The sequence below is a fragment of the Heterodontus francisci genome, chromosome 13, assembly GCF_036365525.1.
Source record: "Heterodontus francisci isolate sHetFra1 chromosome 13, sHetFra1.hap1, whole genome shotgun sequence".
NCBI classification, from domain to species: Eukaryota; Metazoa; Chordata; class Chondrichthyes; order Heterodontiformes; family Heterodontidae; genus Heterodontus; species Heterodontus francisci.
This window is the reverse complement of record NC_090383.1, coordinates 76,605,356-76,622,670: the sequence shown is the minus strand read 5'-3', so window position 1 is coordinate 76,622,670 and position 17,315 is coordinate 76,605,356. Positions and strand designations below refer to the sequence as shown.

Here is a 17,315-nt window from a genome sequence, read left to right as displayed (position 1 = left end):
TACAGAAATAAATAAATGGGGCGTGTAAGAAAGGTGTTGCAATAATCATGGGTGACTTTAATCCACATATAGATTGGGTGAATCAGATTGACAAAGGTAGCCTGGAAAATGAGTTCATAGAGTGCATTCAGGACAATTTCTTAGAGCAGTACATTCTAGCACTATTCTAGACCTGGTAATGTGCAATGAGACAGGATTAATCAATAACCTCACAGTAAAGCAGCCTCTCGGCGACAGCGATCATAATGTGATGGAATTTCACGTTCAGTTTGAAGGTGAGAAGTGAGGGTGTAAGACTAGTGTTTTAAACCTAAATAAAGGTAATTATAAGGGTATGAAGGCAGAGTTGGCTAAAGTGAACTGGGAAACTAAGTTGAAAGGTAAAACAGTAGAGGTGAAGTTCTGGACTTTTCAGGAGATTTTAATACCTCTCAACAAAGATTTATCCCAGTGAGAAAGAAACTCTGAGAAGGATGCATCACCCGTGGCTAAATAAGGAAGTTAAGGATGGTATCAAATTGAAAGAAATGCTGTAAAATTCTGCGAAGATTAAAGACAAGTCAGAAGATTGGACAGATTTTAAGAACCAGCAAAGGATTACTAAAAAAAAAAATACTAAAAAAAAAAGAGGGAGAAATTGGAGGATGAGAGAAAGCTAGCTAGAAATATAAAAACAGATAGTAAGAGTTTCTATAAGTAATTAAAAAGGAAAAGAGTAACTAAAGCAAGTGTCGGTCCTCTAGAGAGTGAGTCTTGGGAATTGAAAATGGAAAACAAGGAAATGGCGGAGACGTTGAGCGGGTATTTTGTGTGTGTCTTCAGTGTAGAAGACTTTGAAAACTTCCCAAAGACACTTGAAAATCAAGAGGCAAAAGGAAGGGAGGAATTTAAAACGATCACCAACACCAGGCAAATGGTAGTGGGAAAACTACTAGACCTAAAGGCTGACAAGTTCCCAAGATCCAATGGCTTGAATCCTCGGGTCTTATAAGAAGTGGCTGCAGAGATAGTAGAAACGTGGTTATAATCTTCCAAAATTCCTTAGATTCTGGAAGGGTCCCAGGAGATTGGAAAATTCAAATGTAACAACTTTATTCAAGAAAGGAGGTGAACAGAAAGCAGGAAACTATAGGCCAGTTAGCCTAACATCTGTCATAGGGAAATTGCTAGAAATCATTATTAAGGAAGTAATATCAGGATACTTAGAAAATCATAATGGGATCAGGCAAAATCAACATGGTTTTGTGAAAGGGAAATTGTGTTTAACTAATTTATTAGAGTTCTTTGAAGAAGTAACAAACAAGATGGATAAAGCGGAACTTGAAGATGTGTACTTAGATTTCCAAAAGGCATTTGATAAGGTGCCATATCTAAGGTTACACAAAATAAGAGCGGATGGTGTAGAGGGTAACATATAAGCATGGATAAAGGACAAGTGTACTGGTTTAGCTAACAGGAAGCAGAGAGTAGGGATAAATGGGTCCTTTTTGGGTTGGCAAACTGTAACAGTTTGAGTAACAGTAACTGTAAGAGTGCCACAGGGATCCGTGCTGGCGGCACAGTGGCGCAGTGGTTAGCACCACAGCCTCACAGCTCGTGACCCGGGTTCAATTCTGGGTACTGCCTGTGTGGAGTTTGCAAGTTCTCCCTGTGTTTGTGTGGGTTTCCTCCGGGTGCTCCGGTTTCCTCCCACATGCCAAAGACTTGCAGGTTGATAGGTAAATTGGCCATTAGCAATTGCCCCTAGTATAGGTACGTGGTAGGGAAATATAGGGACAGGTGGGGATGTGGTAGGAATATGGAAATAGTGTTCTTTTTTTTTTCTTTTTTTTTAGTATAAATGGGTGGTTGATCGTCGGCACAGACTCGGTGGGCCGAAGGGCCTGTTTCAGTGCTGTATCTCTAAACTAAACTAAAGCTATATTAGTGACTTGGATAAAAGGAATTAATGTATGGTAGCTAAATTTGCCAATGACACAAAGATAGGTAGGAAAGTAAGCAGAGTAAGAGTCTGCAGAGGAATATAGATAGGTTAAGCGAGTGGGCAAAAATTTGGCCGATGGAGTATAATGTGAGAAAGAATAGAAAAGCAGCATACTATTTAAACGGAGAGAAATTGCAGAAATCGGTGGTACAGAGATCTGGGTGTCCTGCTACATGACTCTCAAAACGTTTTTATGCAGGAACAACAAGTAATTAGAAAGACAAATGGAATGTTCATGTTTATTGCAAGGGAAATGGAATATAAAAGTAGGGAAGTTTTACTGCAGCTGTACAGGGCATTGGTAAGACCACATCTGGAGTACGGTGTACAATTTTGGTTTCCTTATTTGAAAAAGGATATAACTGCATTAGAAGCAGTTCAGAGAAGGTTCACTCAACTCATTCCTGGGATGAAGGACTTATCTTATGAAGAAAGGTTGAACAGGTTTGCCCTTTACCCATTGGAGTTTAGAAGAATGAGAGGTGATCTTATTAAAATAGACAAGATCCTGAGGGGACTTGATAGAGTGGATACTGGGAAGATGTTTCCTCTTGTGGGGGAGACTAAAACTAGGGACACAGTTTAAAAATAAGAGGTATCCCTTTGAAGATGGAAATGAGGAGACATTTTTTCTTTTAGAGGGTCGTTAGTCCATGGAATTCTCTTCCCCAGAAAACAATAGAGGCTGGGTCATTGAATTAATTAGATAAATAGATTTTTGATAGATAACGGAGTCAAGGGTTATGGGGGGCAGACAGGAAAGTGCAGGTGAGACCACATTCAGATCAGCCATGATTTTATCAAATGGCAGAGCAGGATAAAGGGCTGAATGGCCTACTCCTGCTTCTATGTTCCTAATTTAACTCCACCCCATTTACCTGCTTTTGCTCCATATCCCTCGATGCCCTTACCCAACAAAAATATATCAATCTCAGTCTTAAAAATTTCAATTGACCCAGCAGCCACAACATTTTGTGGGCAGATTGATCGAATTGCATACATTTCAAAAATCTGTTTTATTTATCTGTCTTTACTGAGTTACATACTGCACCTACAGAACACAAAATAGCTGCAATGATATTATCTCGCTTGGGATGCCTGACTAAAAGCAACGTCATCCCTTGATGGTATATGTTGCAGTAATGTAACCTGGTTTCTTCTATACAAAACAGTTGGAAGATTTTTTCTGGAAGGAATCTACTAAATTGAATGGTAAGTTAAAGGTGAGTTAGCTAAATCTTAAATTTAATAAAATGAAGACCAGCACACACCTTCTGCATACTGCAGCAAAAGAAAGATGGAGTCTTCAGAGATGATTTGCTTCTTCAGTTGTACCATGTTGGGCACACAGTAGGGAATGATGGTCTTTCTGTTCCTGCTGCACTCGCTGCTTTTCCTCAGACTCTGACAGAGAACAGAAAGGTCAGTTGTACTCTCTGCTGCTTTAGAACATGCTGTGCTCCGCATTTATCCACTACACTAATCTATTTGTGCTATTCTGTGCTTTGGAAAACCAGTTAGTCCTCTTCATCTTCTGCTCAGTGCCCCAAGCTCCCCAAGGCCTAACTGATGGCACTTGGCTGCTATCCAACACACTGAGGATGGCACTGAGCTGCCATTAAAATCAATTATATGGGTCAACATTTTTATTAGTCTCTCTCTCAAATAAGTCATCAGAATAATACTTAGGTTATTTTCCTCACAGATAAATGCAACAGTAAATTATATAGAAAACTACACAGGCTAATCATAGGATTGTGAGATTTTTCAGGCTGTAGACTGTGCAAGCATGTTCTGAGTTTTGTTAATTTATGTTTCATTAATGCATAGAAGTACTGATCACTAGTTTCTTACTTAAAGAAAATTAAATTAAAAATCAAATTAATGTGGCAAGTTTATGGCCTAGATATTTGGGCGTGCAGGGGGAACTTACCCTTCACCCAAACAGTGAATTCTGAGGGAACCTCGATATACGGTCTGGGACCCCATTGTAATGCAGTTAACGTGGCACAATTGCTCACCAGCAAAAATGAGAGTAAAATCTACTCTCAAACCCTCAGATAATTGGGACCAATGGTTGGACTAGTTTTGGGGGAGTGAGGCAATGCAGGGCAGTAGGGTAGGTGAGCCTGGGGTCACAGAAGACAAGGGTTGGGGCTGGGTCAGGGAGCCTGGATTCACGGGGGCTGGGTGCAAGGGAGGCTCAGAGTTGCGGAGGCAAGATATTGGCAGGTTGAGGCCAGAAGCGTGGGTGATCGGGATCATGGAAGATCAGGGTCCGCGTTTGGAAGCAGAGAGATAGCGGGCGGGAATGATCAGGGGTCGGGGTTGAGAGGGTAGGCAGTCAGTGGCCGCGATCAGGGGTCGTGAGCAATTGGGGGGGTCGGGCCCAAGGCTGGGAGGGTGGGCAATCAGGATCAGCCAAGGCGGGATGAGAAAACAATGATCACGTTTCTATGAAGCAATGCTGTAACTAGATTGTAGTCTAAAAAAAATAAGAGTACCAAATACGTCAATTAAATAGAACAAAAATATTTTCAAATCAAAGTTCTCCCCATATTTGTAAATATCAGCCAGTCCCCATAATTGTTTTTAGGGCCGTTTGCAAAATATTGGTGAATACAATTCCCCGTGCTTTGCCATCCCAGCCACTGGGGAGTCCTATTCACTAATTATCTATCTACTGATCAGAAAAGCCCAGTTTTCCTCCCTGCTATATGTTTCCATAGCTGATCTTAGCTGGAGCATTGATAGGGTCACTACAAAGAGCATCTTTAGCCCAAAGCTATGGAAAGCAAAGTAGCAAGTCAGTTGGGTTTCTGATCTTGGTCGCTATCTAGTAACTCCTGCTCAAAAGTGAGCACCTGTATATAGCCTGTAGACATTCACACTCTAAACTATCATTTAAGGAACCTAAGCCAGGTACCAGTGTGTCAGGGGCCTGTTAAACAATGTTAAACAAGTCAGTGGACTAGCCTTTCCTATTTACACCAGTTCCAACCAGTGGAAATTATGGGAGGCATACTATACATCTGCTCATATGTGGACAGCCATGGTGCAAACTATGTAAATGACAGAAATGTGTCATCCAGCACAATGTGATTTCTTTTCAAACAGTAAAAATGGTAATTTTTTTGGCTAGCACAGAGGTCACAGACATTTTCCACTCCCTACCCCACCAGATGAACTCCCTAGTAAAAGCCAGGGAACATGCTAAAAATATGTAGTGACCTGGCCCCTGAAAATCTACAGTTGGTGAAACGCCAAACCAACTGCACTTCAGCCAGCAAAATGGCAATGTGAAAACTCTAGGCTGGCATCTTTGGCCGATGAGAACCAAAAGATGGTGGGGGTGATATATCTATTTATAGACACACATACATAGTTACATATGTACATGGAGGGGTTTCATTTAAAGATAACTATGGCTTTAGGAAGCCAATATGGAAACAAGCTGGAAATCTACTACTATCCTAAATACTTAATCAGGTGAAACAAACCCAACCATTTTGACCAAGACCTCTGCACTAATTGAAATTTCCACTGACTACATATTAGGAGTGATCTATAGTAAGTGATTTATTGGGCAGAATTTTACGAGTGCTTCGCCGATGGCAGCAGTGCACTTTGAAGTTGGCGGTCCGCCCGTATGGATCGCCCGTCGCTGAGCCCCCGCTATATTACACACAGGGACTCATTAGCATGGAGGGGTTGGAAGGGCCGCCCCCAAAGACGTAGAGGGGGCAGACGCTCCATACCCGGCAACGGTGTCTGGCGCCCCCATGCAGGTGCCATTTTTAAAGGGCTTCAAGCCCTTTAGGTAAATTTACATTTTTACAGGTCCCACTGCACAAAAATTGTAAATAAAATGTTATTTAAACTTTGAAATAAAATGACCTATACCGGAAAACCACTTCTTAATATGCTGAACTTTCACCTCCCCCCACCCCCCCACCTTCCGCACCTTTGACCCTCAACCCCCTCACCCACCCCTGCACTGCAAATTATACTCCTCCCCCCGCCACCAGTGTCATGCCTCAGATCTCCGAAGGGCGATCAGACGGTGTGGGAGTTCCGTCCACTGGCTGGAATATCGGTGTGAGATGGCTGTCAGGTCAAGGTAAGTTATGCTGCATTTACTTATTTCATTTCAATATTTAAATGGAGGCCCCATGGGGCTGCACCGCGGCCTCGCTACCGCCAGTAAAATGCGGCAGAGTCTTCCTGGCATCGGGGGTCATGGTGGGCCTCTCCCGGAAGTATTTTCCAGGCCACACCGCCACGATCCCCGACGTCGGAGGGCTGGTAAAATTCAGCCCATTATTTCTTCTACAGACAAATTGGTAATTCGCAAAAGCACAAAAATGCCATCCAAAATGAGTTACCAAGACAAAGAATAAGCAGGGACAGGAGACTTATTTTAGTCTCACTGAGCATTCAGTGCAGCACAATTTGAATGGAGCACAGAGCTCCCTACAGTTTGCTGCAATAACACACCTTATTCCCAAATTCAGAAGATCACCCCCTACCTCACTTGCATCAGATTGCCACTGCTGAAGCCAGTCATCCTTAAGGCATCTTTGTGTGAGATTGCCCAATTAGTGTCAATTGGTGATGAATTATGGGCAGTTTTGTGCTGCTGGGAATGGGTTGAGAGTGCCCAAACTGATTTCACTTAGGATAACAGCTGTCAAGAAAAGAGAGACAGATAGAAACAAGGATTCTATCCCATCTGCCTGAGCTGTATTTAAATTTGCCTTTTACAGGTGAAAGGCCAATACTTCAAGCAGGCCTCACTTCCTCCTTCACTCATGCAAAACAATATCCAAATTATGCTTGGTTCAGTTAAGTGTTTATCCCAGGTTCCTTCCTTATAAACACAATGGCTAATGTTTTGGTTGTACAATTAAAGAGAAATAACTTTAGTATAAACCTCCTCAGTTCAGCAAACAAAATTCTCTAACTTTTCCAACAAAGCAAAATATAACCCAATAGAATTTAACAGTTTTAGAACGTATTCCACTTCCCACATCATACACCACTTAAATAACATACTCTTATATAGTTGCTTTCACAGTCTCAGTTTCCCAAAGCATTTTACAGACAATGAAGTACTTTTGAAGCATATTCACTGTTGTAATGTATGGAAATATGGCAGCCAATTTGTGCACAGCTAAGTCCCACAAACAGCAATAAGAAAATTATCAGATAATCTGTTTGTGATGTTGGTTGAGGGGTGAACATTTGGTAGGACACTGGGAGAACTCCCCTGCTCTTCGAAATAGTGCCACAGGATCTTTATATCCATCTGATGGGGCGGATGGGCCTCAGTTCAATGTCTCATCTGAAAGATTACACTTCTGACATGGCAGCGCTCCCTCAGTACTGCACTGAAGTGTCAGCCTAGATTATGTGCTCAAGTCTCTGGAGCGGAACTTGAAACAACCAACTCACAAAACCGTCTAGGCTGTTAAGGGAGCAAGTGACGACAGCATGGAAAAGTTACAAACAGTCTGGCCTTAAGATTGTCAGTCTTTGGGTAAACTAGCAATCAGCTTGAGAAAGCACTGGTGCAGATACTCTCTTTTCCCTCCAATATTATTTGTACAACTGAGACGAGGAGGGGAACAAAAGGCAGAATTTTCAAGGACCTGTGGAGGTGCGTACTGAGGCGGGGGGGTCCGAGAACAGGCAGGAAATCCCGTCGGGACGGCTCCATAACACGTTTCTGCCTCCATGGGATTCTGCAGGAGGTGGTGTGACAGGGCTTAATTAATCCAGCCGGCATACAGGACACCCATTGAGCCAGGAGGCCAACTGTGAAATGGTGGCGAACTCCTAGCAGCAGGCTGGGTACCACCGGAGCCAGAGGCTCCATTCAATGACGAAGGTGCACACTAATCAATGGCCGCAGACGCAGCAGTGCCTATTACTTGGGGGGGCGTGGGTTCCCCCTTCTGTCTGACTGCTCTAATCCTTTTGGCCCTTCTTATATCCCCCATTTGTGACCAGCAACTGGGAATGCAGGCACCTGGTGCCTCCCTACATACTTTAGAAGCACCCATCTCGGACGGTGGGGCTGCTGATCTTTCAGTGCAGCGCAGCCTCTGATTGGCCATCCAGACTGGGGTGCCTGCCCACCATCTTCAATGGAACAGGGCTCCTGGAGGTGGCTTCATTAACCACCTCCTCCAACATCTCTCCCTGGGGTCTCGCTGCCAGCATTTCCAGGTTCCCGGCCCACATTTCATCCTGACGGCGGGACCGTGACCAGGAATGAAAATTTTGCAAAGGTTTTTGAAAAATGGTGCACTGGGGATACTAATAGAACTAAAAATAACTAAACATCAAAGTTACATTTTTAGAATTGAGCCATGAAATAGTAATGATTTTAAATATTAAAGAACTGCTTACTTTTAAAATGAAGGTCTCCTGCGATCTGGAATCCAACACAAGTAAAACCTTCAGAAACAAATACAAACACACATTAAAATAAGGTCTCTGTCAACACTGAATAAGCAGTGCATTTCTGTACATATTTATTCCAATGTCAAACCAATTTGAAAGTTGCATTTAAAATCATTTCAGTTAGAACAGGACGCAACGGCTACTGGAATCATGTAGAACCCAAAACTGACCCCTAGAGAAACACCTGAAAAAGGAAAGGCAAAAAACTCTGGATAAACATTCCCCTTTACTCTTAAAGCTTGAGAATATTTACAGTGTGCTGACACGAAGAAAGCACATCTGTGATTTTTTTTTTTAAATTGGCCATCGGCAGATAGTTTTCCCAAACAGGTGTTTTATAAATGACTGTAAATCAGCCCCTGGAAACACCTCCTCCAAGCCAGGCGAAACCAATGATAATATAATTAGAGCCAGATACATCAAGCGGGTAGATAGTCTCCATCTGTTCAATGTCATATTTAATCACTTTTACTTCTTTAAATCTGCAGCAATTGAGCTTTCATAAACTTACTTACTAAAACATGAATATTTTTGCTGCCAAGTCCTGTGGTAGCAGCGTTACAACAGCATGGAATACAGCTGGGTTGTATCTGACCCAACTGGTGGTCTATGATGTAAACAGAAATGCAGTATTTTGCATTTTAATTATTTATCTTCCACAGTAAATGCTTTCTACAGGGGGTGGCAAACGTCTTTACAGAACCTGTTAACATTTTACTGCAAGTGGGTTCTCTCCCTCCTCTCTTCCTATCATGATGTCAAAATGATTCTTTTCCTCTATCAATGTACCTTCATGTTCCAATAGTAGGTATTTTATATACAGCGCTGAAGACCACTTATTTATGCGTGCAGCATTTTGGTAGCTGGTCTCCCAGCTTTGGTTGCTACCAGATCTGAAGAACAAGTTGTAACATCAAATGGCAAAGACATAATTTTAAAAGGTTTTATGAAGGTACTAGCCCTGAAGAAAATATTGGTTTCAGAATTAAACAAGCTGTCATTGATTCAGTTATTATAGAGTGGTTGGAAGACCTTGGGAGACAAATACTTATGAAGGTACTTCTCCAATATAAATGGGCGATGAGGCAGACATCAGCAGTCATACTCATTCACTGAGGATTCTTCAGCAGTCTTAGCATTTTAACTGTCTACATTTAGATCTAGGTTCAGTAATTTCTTTTTCAATTCTCCTGATATCATCAGCATTTCCTGCAGTAGTGACTCAAAGTTTCCATTCCAATTAATGAATAGTTACCTGTAGCACTGGAAAGATTATGAAGCCACAGCTACCCTGGGTACCTTTCATTTTTGAATGAAATGGTTACAAGCTTTAAATATCTTTTGTTTAATTTTCCTTTTCTGTTGATTGTGGGCATATTAAAATAATTATAAGAATTATGATTAGCTTTCATATCAAGTTTTTTTTCTACATACTTCTGTTGATCATTGAATTTCCTTTTGTGAATACCGAATTTGAATAACACCATCAGTGGACAACTCAGATGGAGATACCGATCCCGGCTTTAAAAATTAAAATTAAATGATGGTACTATATCTCATTCTTTTAAAGGATACTCTAAAGCTCAGATCAAGTTAGAAGACTGTCAGGCAGACCCCCACCTGCCAAGCATGAGGCATATTAATTTCGCCACATGGATATTAAATTCCAAACTGTTGTTGAAGTGAACAAAGGACTTGCTTTAAAAAAATTCCAGATCTTGGCTGGAAAGAGATTTGCATATTAACAGTGTTTGGAAGGACAAAGCAGCCATTCCCTGACACATTCAACCCATAATGGATTTTTGATCTCCAGACGTTGAAGGTGGGGGAACTCGCATTCCAGGTTGACTGCCAAGATGGCCGAATACACAAATGGACATGGTCAAACCAGCTAGTCACATGAGTAACCTGCTGGGCAACCCGAGTTTTTTGAATTTGTACAAAAAGTTGGGGCAGAAAGCAGAATGCTCCTGGACTGAGAAGATCTCTCCTGACTGGCTCGCCACAGCCTCTCCTGTCTGCCTGCTCCCATCTCTTTCTCACAAGCCTCTGAATCCACTGAAGACACATGAACCCAAGAGAGAAAAGTCTCCTACAGTGAACAAGGTTCAAGATGAATACTGGGCCCCAACAAAAAGCAAGATCTACCTACAATCCAGGATCTACAGTGAGCTCGAAGACGCGTAACAAAAATTCTTCAGATAATGCCTCAAACTTTTCCACTTCATTTCTTCTGCTCTTTTCTGTCTCTATTTGCATGTGTATCGCTTATGCACGTTAGTGTGGGCGCGTCGTGTATCCATAGGCACCATCCGAATTAGAGTTTTAAGTTTAACAAATTTCAACTTTTCTTCTTTAAACCTAAGAAAGCCTGTTTGTGCTGGTTTCTTTGCCTTATAATTGGAAAGCAGTGAACAAGGGTTCTCCAAGGGGGAGCTAAAAACACGGTGTGTTTAAAATTAAACCCTGTTACGGTAAGACCAGGTGAAGACTGAGAGGGACTCCTAGACATCTTTCTTACTAGGTCGTAACAAGATCATCCCTAAATTTCACTAATTTTCCTGCATTTCAAACATTTCCAGTTTTGGCCCCAAGTGCAAATTACTAGGATATAAAATATAAGTGAAAAATCAGCGTTATCTTTGATTCAAGCAGTCCTCAATGGAAATGTTTTCCAAGTCTGTACAGAAGTACCTTGAATGTGCACTCTGATTGAATTATTCAACGGCCGGTGTAAAAATTAGGTGCATAATAGTGAAGTAGTGTTTTGAAAAAGATGTCTGTGGAGCCCCCATGACTGAGATAAGCAGTTTTGAGTGGTCAGCAGTTCAAACTTGTGCCCGGTTTAACAGGCAAATACTCAAATGCTGGTCATAACTCTGCATTTTTCCAATTTGTTTTGGCTGTCCTTTTATTTAGTGCCCACTTCCACTAAAAGCAAAACTCTGCATAATGGTTGATTAAAACCCTCAACTCAGAACTGCAGTCGCCTCAGTTCAGAGCCATTTCAAAAACTGATTCGGGTCACTGCGACAAAGCAACGTTGGGCTCTGTGGCTATTCAGTGGCCTCTGTTGAACAGGGTTTGTGTGCACATGTGAGGAAAGAAACACTCAGTTGTAAACTCTCCACTCTTAACAATCACTGTCCAGGCAGACATGAAAACGAGCCATTTGGGCACGTGTCAGAGGACAGTGAGCTATCAACACCCGTACTGTACTAGTTTCTGGAGAGGAGGAAGAAATGGTGAGAAAATTAGATTTTTAAATGCAAAGAGAATGGCAGATTGAGTGCAGTCAAACTGGGCCTTACAACAACTTGCACCATTAATGTAGTAAAACAGTCCAAGATGCTTAAATGTATACAGTTTTGATTGCAAAGACAGCAGCATTACTTATACCACTTGTTTAGTTTAGTTTAGTTTAGTTTAGAGATACAGCACTGAAACAGGCCCTTCGGCCCACCGAGTCTGTGCCGACCATCAACCACCCATTTATACTAATCCTACACTAATTCCATATTCCTACCACATCCCCACCTGTCCCTATATCTCCCTACCACCTACCTATACTAGGTGCAATTGCTAATGGCCAATTTACCTATCAACCTGCAAGTCTTTGGCATGTGGGAGGAAACTGGAGCACCCGGAGGAAACCCACACAGACACAGGGAGAACTTACAAACTCCACACAGGCAGTACCCAGAATTGAACCCGGGTCGCTGGAGCTGTGAGGCTGCGGTGCTAACCACTGCGCCACTGTTGCATAATTATCCTTGCAACAAAATAACAGAGCCTCTGGTCAACTGGAAGAGGTTACGTTCTTCTTCCCATGTGGACAGCCATCTATTGTTTACCAATATAAATTAACTCCCTTTGTAAGTTATAGTCAGAAGACACATTTTTAAAAATGCAGCATAACTACAGTTGAGTAAATTCTCTTATATGTACTACTGATTTTAAATCCAATGTCCTAACCAAATACCAGTACAACGTCACTGCCCCAGGGGTCTGCCATCTGCTGTCAACTAAAATCCTGTCATGTATCTTCAGTGCACTGGTGCTCAGAGTAAAGAGGCATAGTGACTAAAGGGAGAAAGTGAACTCCAGTAGAGGAGAATTGATCATGTATATTCAGAGACAAAAGGACAAGATTAAGGAAGGTTACCAACTAGGATGCAAGTTGCATTATATATTATAGCAGGCAGGGAACAGTAAGAACAACAATAAAGACAGAGAAAGAAAACAGAAAAGCTCATCAATAGATTCATTTATCCTAAAAAGGTAAATGCTCAAATGCAAAATATTTGACGTAGATATATTAACAAAGAACCTGACTATAAACTTAGCATGATTGGGAGCTAAATATTCCAGGTTATATGATCTTTAGAAAGGACAAGGAAATTAGGAAAAGAGGGGAAGTAGTAATATTGGTTTAAAACACATTACAGCAAAAGAAAGAAGGAATTTCACTCAGGTTTATCAGGTAGTGGAAAAGAACTGCAAAGGATACAACATTCTGGTGGAAGATGTCTACACACCTTGTGACAGTAGTGATGTAGTGGGTGAATGGATAAATAACGGGGATCAGAGAAACATGTAGCAAAAATTATTTTGAACCAATAAGAGAACAGACTTGCAATTAGATACTAGATTTAGTGATGAGTAACAAACCAGACTTCGTTAACAATCTAACAGTAAGGGTGCACGGATACAGTGACCATAATATGATTGAATTTGATATTTGGTTTGAGAGGGAGAAGGGGGCAGTCTCAAACCAAGCTTTTCAATGCAAGTATGGTATACTTTGAAGGGATGAGAGATTATTTTAACCACAGTAAATTGGGATGAATCATTGATGGGTAAACCTACAGACACAGTGGTAAGTATTCAAATAAGTATTTTGGTATAATGCAAAACCAGCACACAGTGCCATTTGTTTAGTTAAGCAACTATTAAAAGACAATATCAAACTAAAAGAAAAGGCTTGCACAAATGCGAGGTAAAGTAGAAATCTAGCACACTGGGAGAGCTATAAAAGACAACAACAAATTACAAAAAAGGAAATAAGAGTAGCAAAAGGAATAAGAAAAAGTCTGCAAAGTTAACAGTTAAAGTTTGTGTAATATGCTAAGAGGAGAGTAGTAGGGGGAATGTTAGCCCATTAAAGGCAAATAAATATTAGACTGTAATAGACAATTAAGAAATGGCAGACTTGTTAAATTAAGACTTTGCATCTGTTTTCACAGCAGAGGTAAAGGACAAAATACCAATGTAACAAAGGAACCTAAAAAAAAAGCCAAGGAGAGGAACTTAGTGGATTTACTGTAAGTTAAAGAAAAGGTAATGAACGCAATAATGGGACTCAAGTTAAGACAAATCTTCTGGACTTACTGGTTTTCATCCCATACTAGTAAAATAAATAGATTAGGAAATTGCAGATGCATTAGACATAATTTTCCAAAGCTTTGTAGATTCATGAATTGCACCTATGGATTTGAAAATTGCAATGTTACACCATTACTAAGAAGGGAGGGAGAAACACTTAGCTACAAACTTGTCAGGTTAACATCAGCTGTGGGAAAGTTATTGAAATCTATCATCAGAGACTGAGACCCTAATATGCACAGGGAGGCAGGGGAAACCCCAACTATGCGGAGGTCCTGCTGAATTTAAAGGCAGGTCCTCATTATAATTTTTTTTCTTCCAAATTGACAAACTGGCCAGTTAATGGGGGTAGGAAAATCAGCAGAAGTAGAACCTTGGCAATGGTTCCTGGCAATCAAAATCGGGCCTTGGGCAGGGTGGAGAGAAAAAAAAAAGATGGAAGGATGTTCGGAGGTCGGGTGAAAGGTTAAAGAGTTAGAAATCCTCATGCCAGCCCACTCATTCTGGCTGGCTAGGTTTCGTGCCCTTGGGAAACCTGCCGGCTAATGGAAGGCGAGGACTGCTGCGTCCAGAAGTAAGTGCCTTTCTACTTACCTGCTGGATCCAGTGTACTTGCCTCACCAATGCTCTGCGATCAGACCCCGACCCAACCCTGTCCATTTTTGGCATATAATTCCCCAGTGAGTGGAAAAAACTGTGACAGATGGAGTTCAATGTTGGGAAGTGTGTGGTCGACTACTTTGGATCCTAGAAAGACAAATCAGAATATTTTCCTAAGTCAAAGACTAGGAACTGTGGAGGAGCAAAGGTGTTTGGGTGGCCATGTGCACATATTATAAGCTAATGCACAGGTACAAAATGCAGTCAAAAGGCTAATGGAATGTTGGCCCTTATCTCAAGGGGGCTGGAATACAAAGGGGTGCAAGTTATACCTCAGTTGTATAGAGCCTTGATCATACCCCATCTGTAGTACTGCATTCAGTTTTGGGCACCGAAATTCAGGAAGGATAAATTGACTGAGGAGGGAATACAGTACAGGTTCACCAGAATGATACTGGTTCTGAAAGGATTAAATTATGAGGACAGGTTGCATACACTTGGGCCTGAATTTTATTAGCGCGCACACATTGCAGCAGCGCACTTTGAAATTGGGGCTCATTTAAATGGAGGGGGCGGAGAGGCCGCCCCCAATGACGTACGAGGGCGGCCACTCCGTCCCTGGCAATGGCATCCGGCGCCACCGCGCAGGTGCCATTTTAAAGGGCTTTAAGCCCTTAGCAAAAATGTAATTTTTAAACGATTATCTGAAATTTGTAATAAAAAAAAAATCAAAAGCTGGAGGCCCTTTCCCAACCTCCCCAATTTTTTTTTATTGTCCTATATGACGATCAATAAATTTATTCCCACCCCGAACTTTACCCCCCAACCTAGTCACATTTGCCCTTCAACCCCTTCCCACCACCCACACAGCCGGTAAGAAATGTTTTCCCCGCTCCCTCCCCCACTCCGCCCTGCTAACCTCACTCCTCCCCCCTCGTGACCCGCCTCGGAATTCCGAACAGAGTTCCGAAGGAGTGCGAGTTGCAACGGGCGGCTGTAATATCAGTGTGGGACGACTGCCGGGACCAGGTAAGTTGATTTGCATGTTTATTTCATTAATTGTAATATTTAAATGAAGACTCCACTGCCAACCAGCTCGGGGGGAATGGGGGGGGGGGGGGGTGGGATGGGCGCACTGAGGCCTCACCGCTGCCGGTAAAATTCAGTGGGGCCTTCTCGGCATCGGGAATCATGGTCGGTCAGTCCCGCAAGTATTTTACGAACACCCCCACCACGACCCTGACGTTGAGGGGCTGGTAAAATTCAGCCCTTGGTGTGTATTTCCTTCAGTTTAGAAGGTTGAGGGGTTATCTAATTGAGGTGTTTATAGTGATAAATGAATTTAATACAGTAGATACAGGGAAACTCTTTCTGATGCAGTTGGGGCGGGGGGGGGGGGGGGGGGGAACGGGACGAGAACAAGGAGGCATAATCTTAAAATAAGAGCTAGGCCCTTTAGGAGTGGAACACATTTTCACTTAAAGGGTAGTACAAATCTGGCACTCTTCCCCTCAAAATGCTACGAATGCTAGGTCAATTATTTTTTAAAAACTAGTTTAAAAATCTACTATTTAATCCTTTAACAGCACTCAGGGCCAGATCTGTTATTCATCAAATTTTATTAATCACATCGCTGTTGAAAACCCAGCTACACCTGATAAAAACCCCTAAAGTTACACCGTGTTCAAACAGTGACATGGGGACCAAAAAGTTGAAATTCTCATCGATTTCAAATGATTCTTGGCTGTGGGAGGAGGCACAGGCAACCTGTGCTGCAGCCCTGAGTGACAGACCACAACTTCAGGATTTCCACGCTGATTTGCACATTCCCGACATTCTGAAGTTACAGGGGTAATGACGGCAAATGCTGACATGTTGCCATCAATCATCAACCACCCCCACCACCTCCCCCACCTCTCCGTAAAATCTGGCCTGTTAAGTTCCCACAATTTCTTTTTAATCAACAATGATATGCATAAATTGACCTGTTTGCAAAGGAAATACAGATATTTTGTAATTTAATTTCTACTTTGTTAAACTTGGGCCTCAAATTAAAATGAGGAAATTAGAACAAATAGGGACACGGAAAAAGCTAAACCTACATTCATCTTCTAATTTAATCAGGTTTTTGCCTTGTAATTTACTCTCAGTACTCCTAGTGTTAGATTAGAAAAGGAAGCTGCTGAAAATGATTCACTGTGATAGTTAAGACGACCCCTCAGGATTCTGCTTCGTCTCTATAGAATAACATAATTTGTGAAAGTGCTTAAGAAAATTAATATAGTTTGACTCAACCACATCTGTTTAATACAAGGTCACTAAATAAAGTCTCCTTTGAAGAAAAGATTGGAATGTCAAGAAGTTCTCATTAATTCTCTGTATAATATTTCATTTCTGTCTGGATATCTGTTTTCTTTACAAATATGAACCTAAGGATTAAGATAAACTAATCTATGCATGTATGAGAGATAGAGAAAGAGAGAGAGGGGGAGAGAGGGAGAGAGAGAGAACATGAGCAATCACAGTAATAATTCACTCTTAAAAATATAAACCGGTTTATATTATGTTGTGATAAGAAGTGAGTGAAAGTGTTACATGGTGCTTTGTATTTTCACCTCTTACATCTTCACAGTCCTTGATCCACACTACAATTACTCTGCTTCTACCACGTTCAGTGTGGAAGCAGTAAATAAAACAAAGTTAAACAAACTGAAGACATTATAAATATCTGGCACTGAAATTGCAATTTTACTTGAATTTTAATTTTCTGTTGACCCCACAAACTACATGAGTCTTGCTCCCAAGGGGTATGATGTCACAATAACACTTGACTGAATTACTGGCATTTACCTATTATTCTGCATCACTCTCGTTGTGT

At 41.6% G+C, this 17,315-nt stretch overlaps 1 protein-coding gene across 4 annotated transcripts in view; it reads right to left on the bottom strand.

Moving 5' to 3' along the window:
* rps6kc1 (ribosomal protein S6 kinase polypeptide 1) overlaps positions 1–17,315 on the bottom strand; it is a 195,065-nt gene that overhangs the window by 57,391 nt on the left and 120,359 nt on the right. For all 4 annotated transcript variants that reach the window (XM_068045018.1, XM_068045016.1, XM_068045017.1 and 1 more), the window contains 2 exons: positions 8,399–8,446; positions 3,256–3,388 (listed from right to left, as the gene is read on the bottom strand). In XM_068045018.1, coding sequence (XP_067901119.1) covers positions 3,256–3,388; positions 8,399–8,446 — 181 coding nt within the window. The remainder of the gene's footprint in view (positions 1–3,255; positions 3,389–8,398; positions 8,447–17,315) is intronic.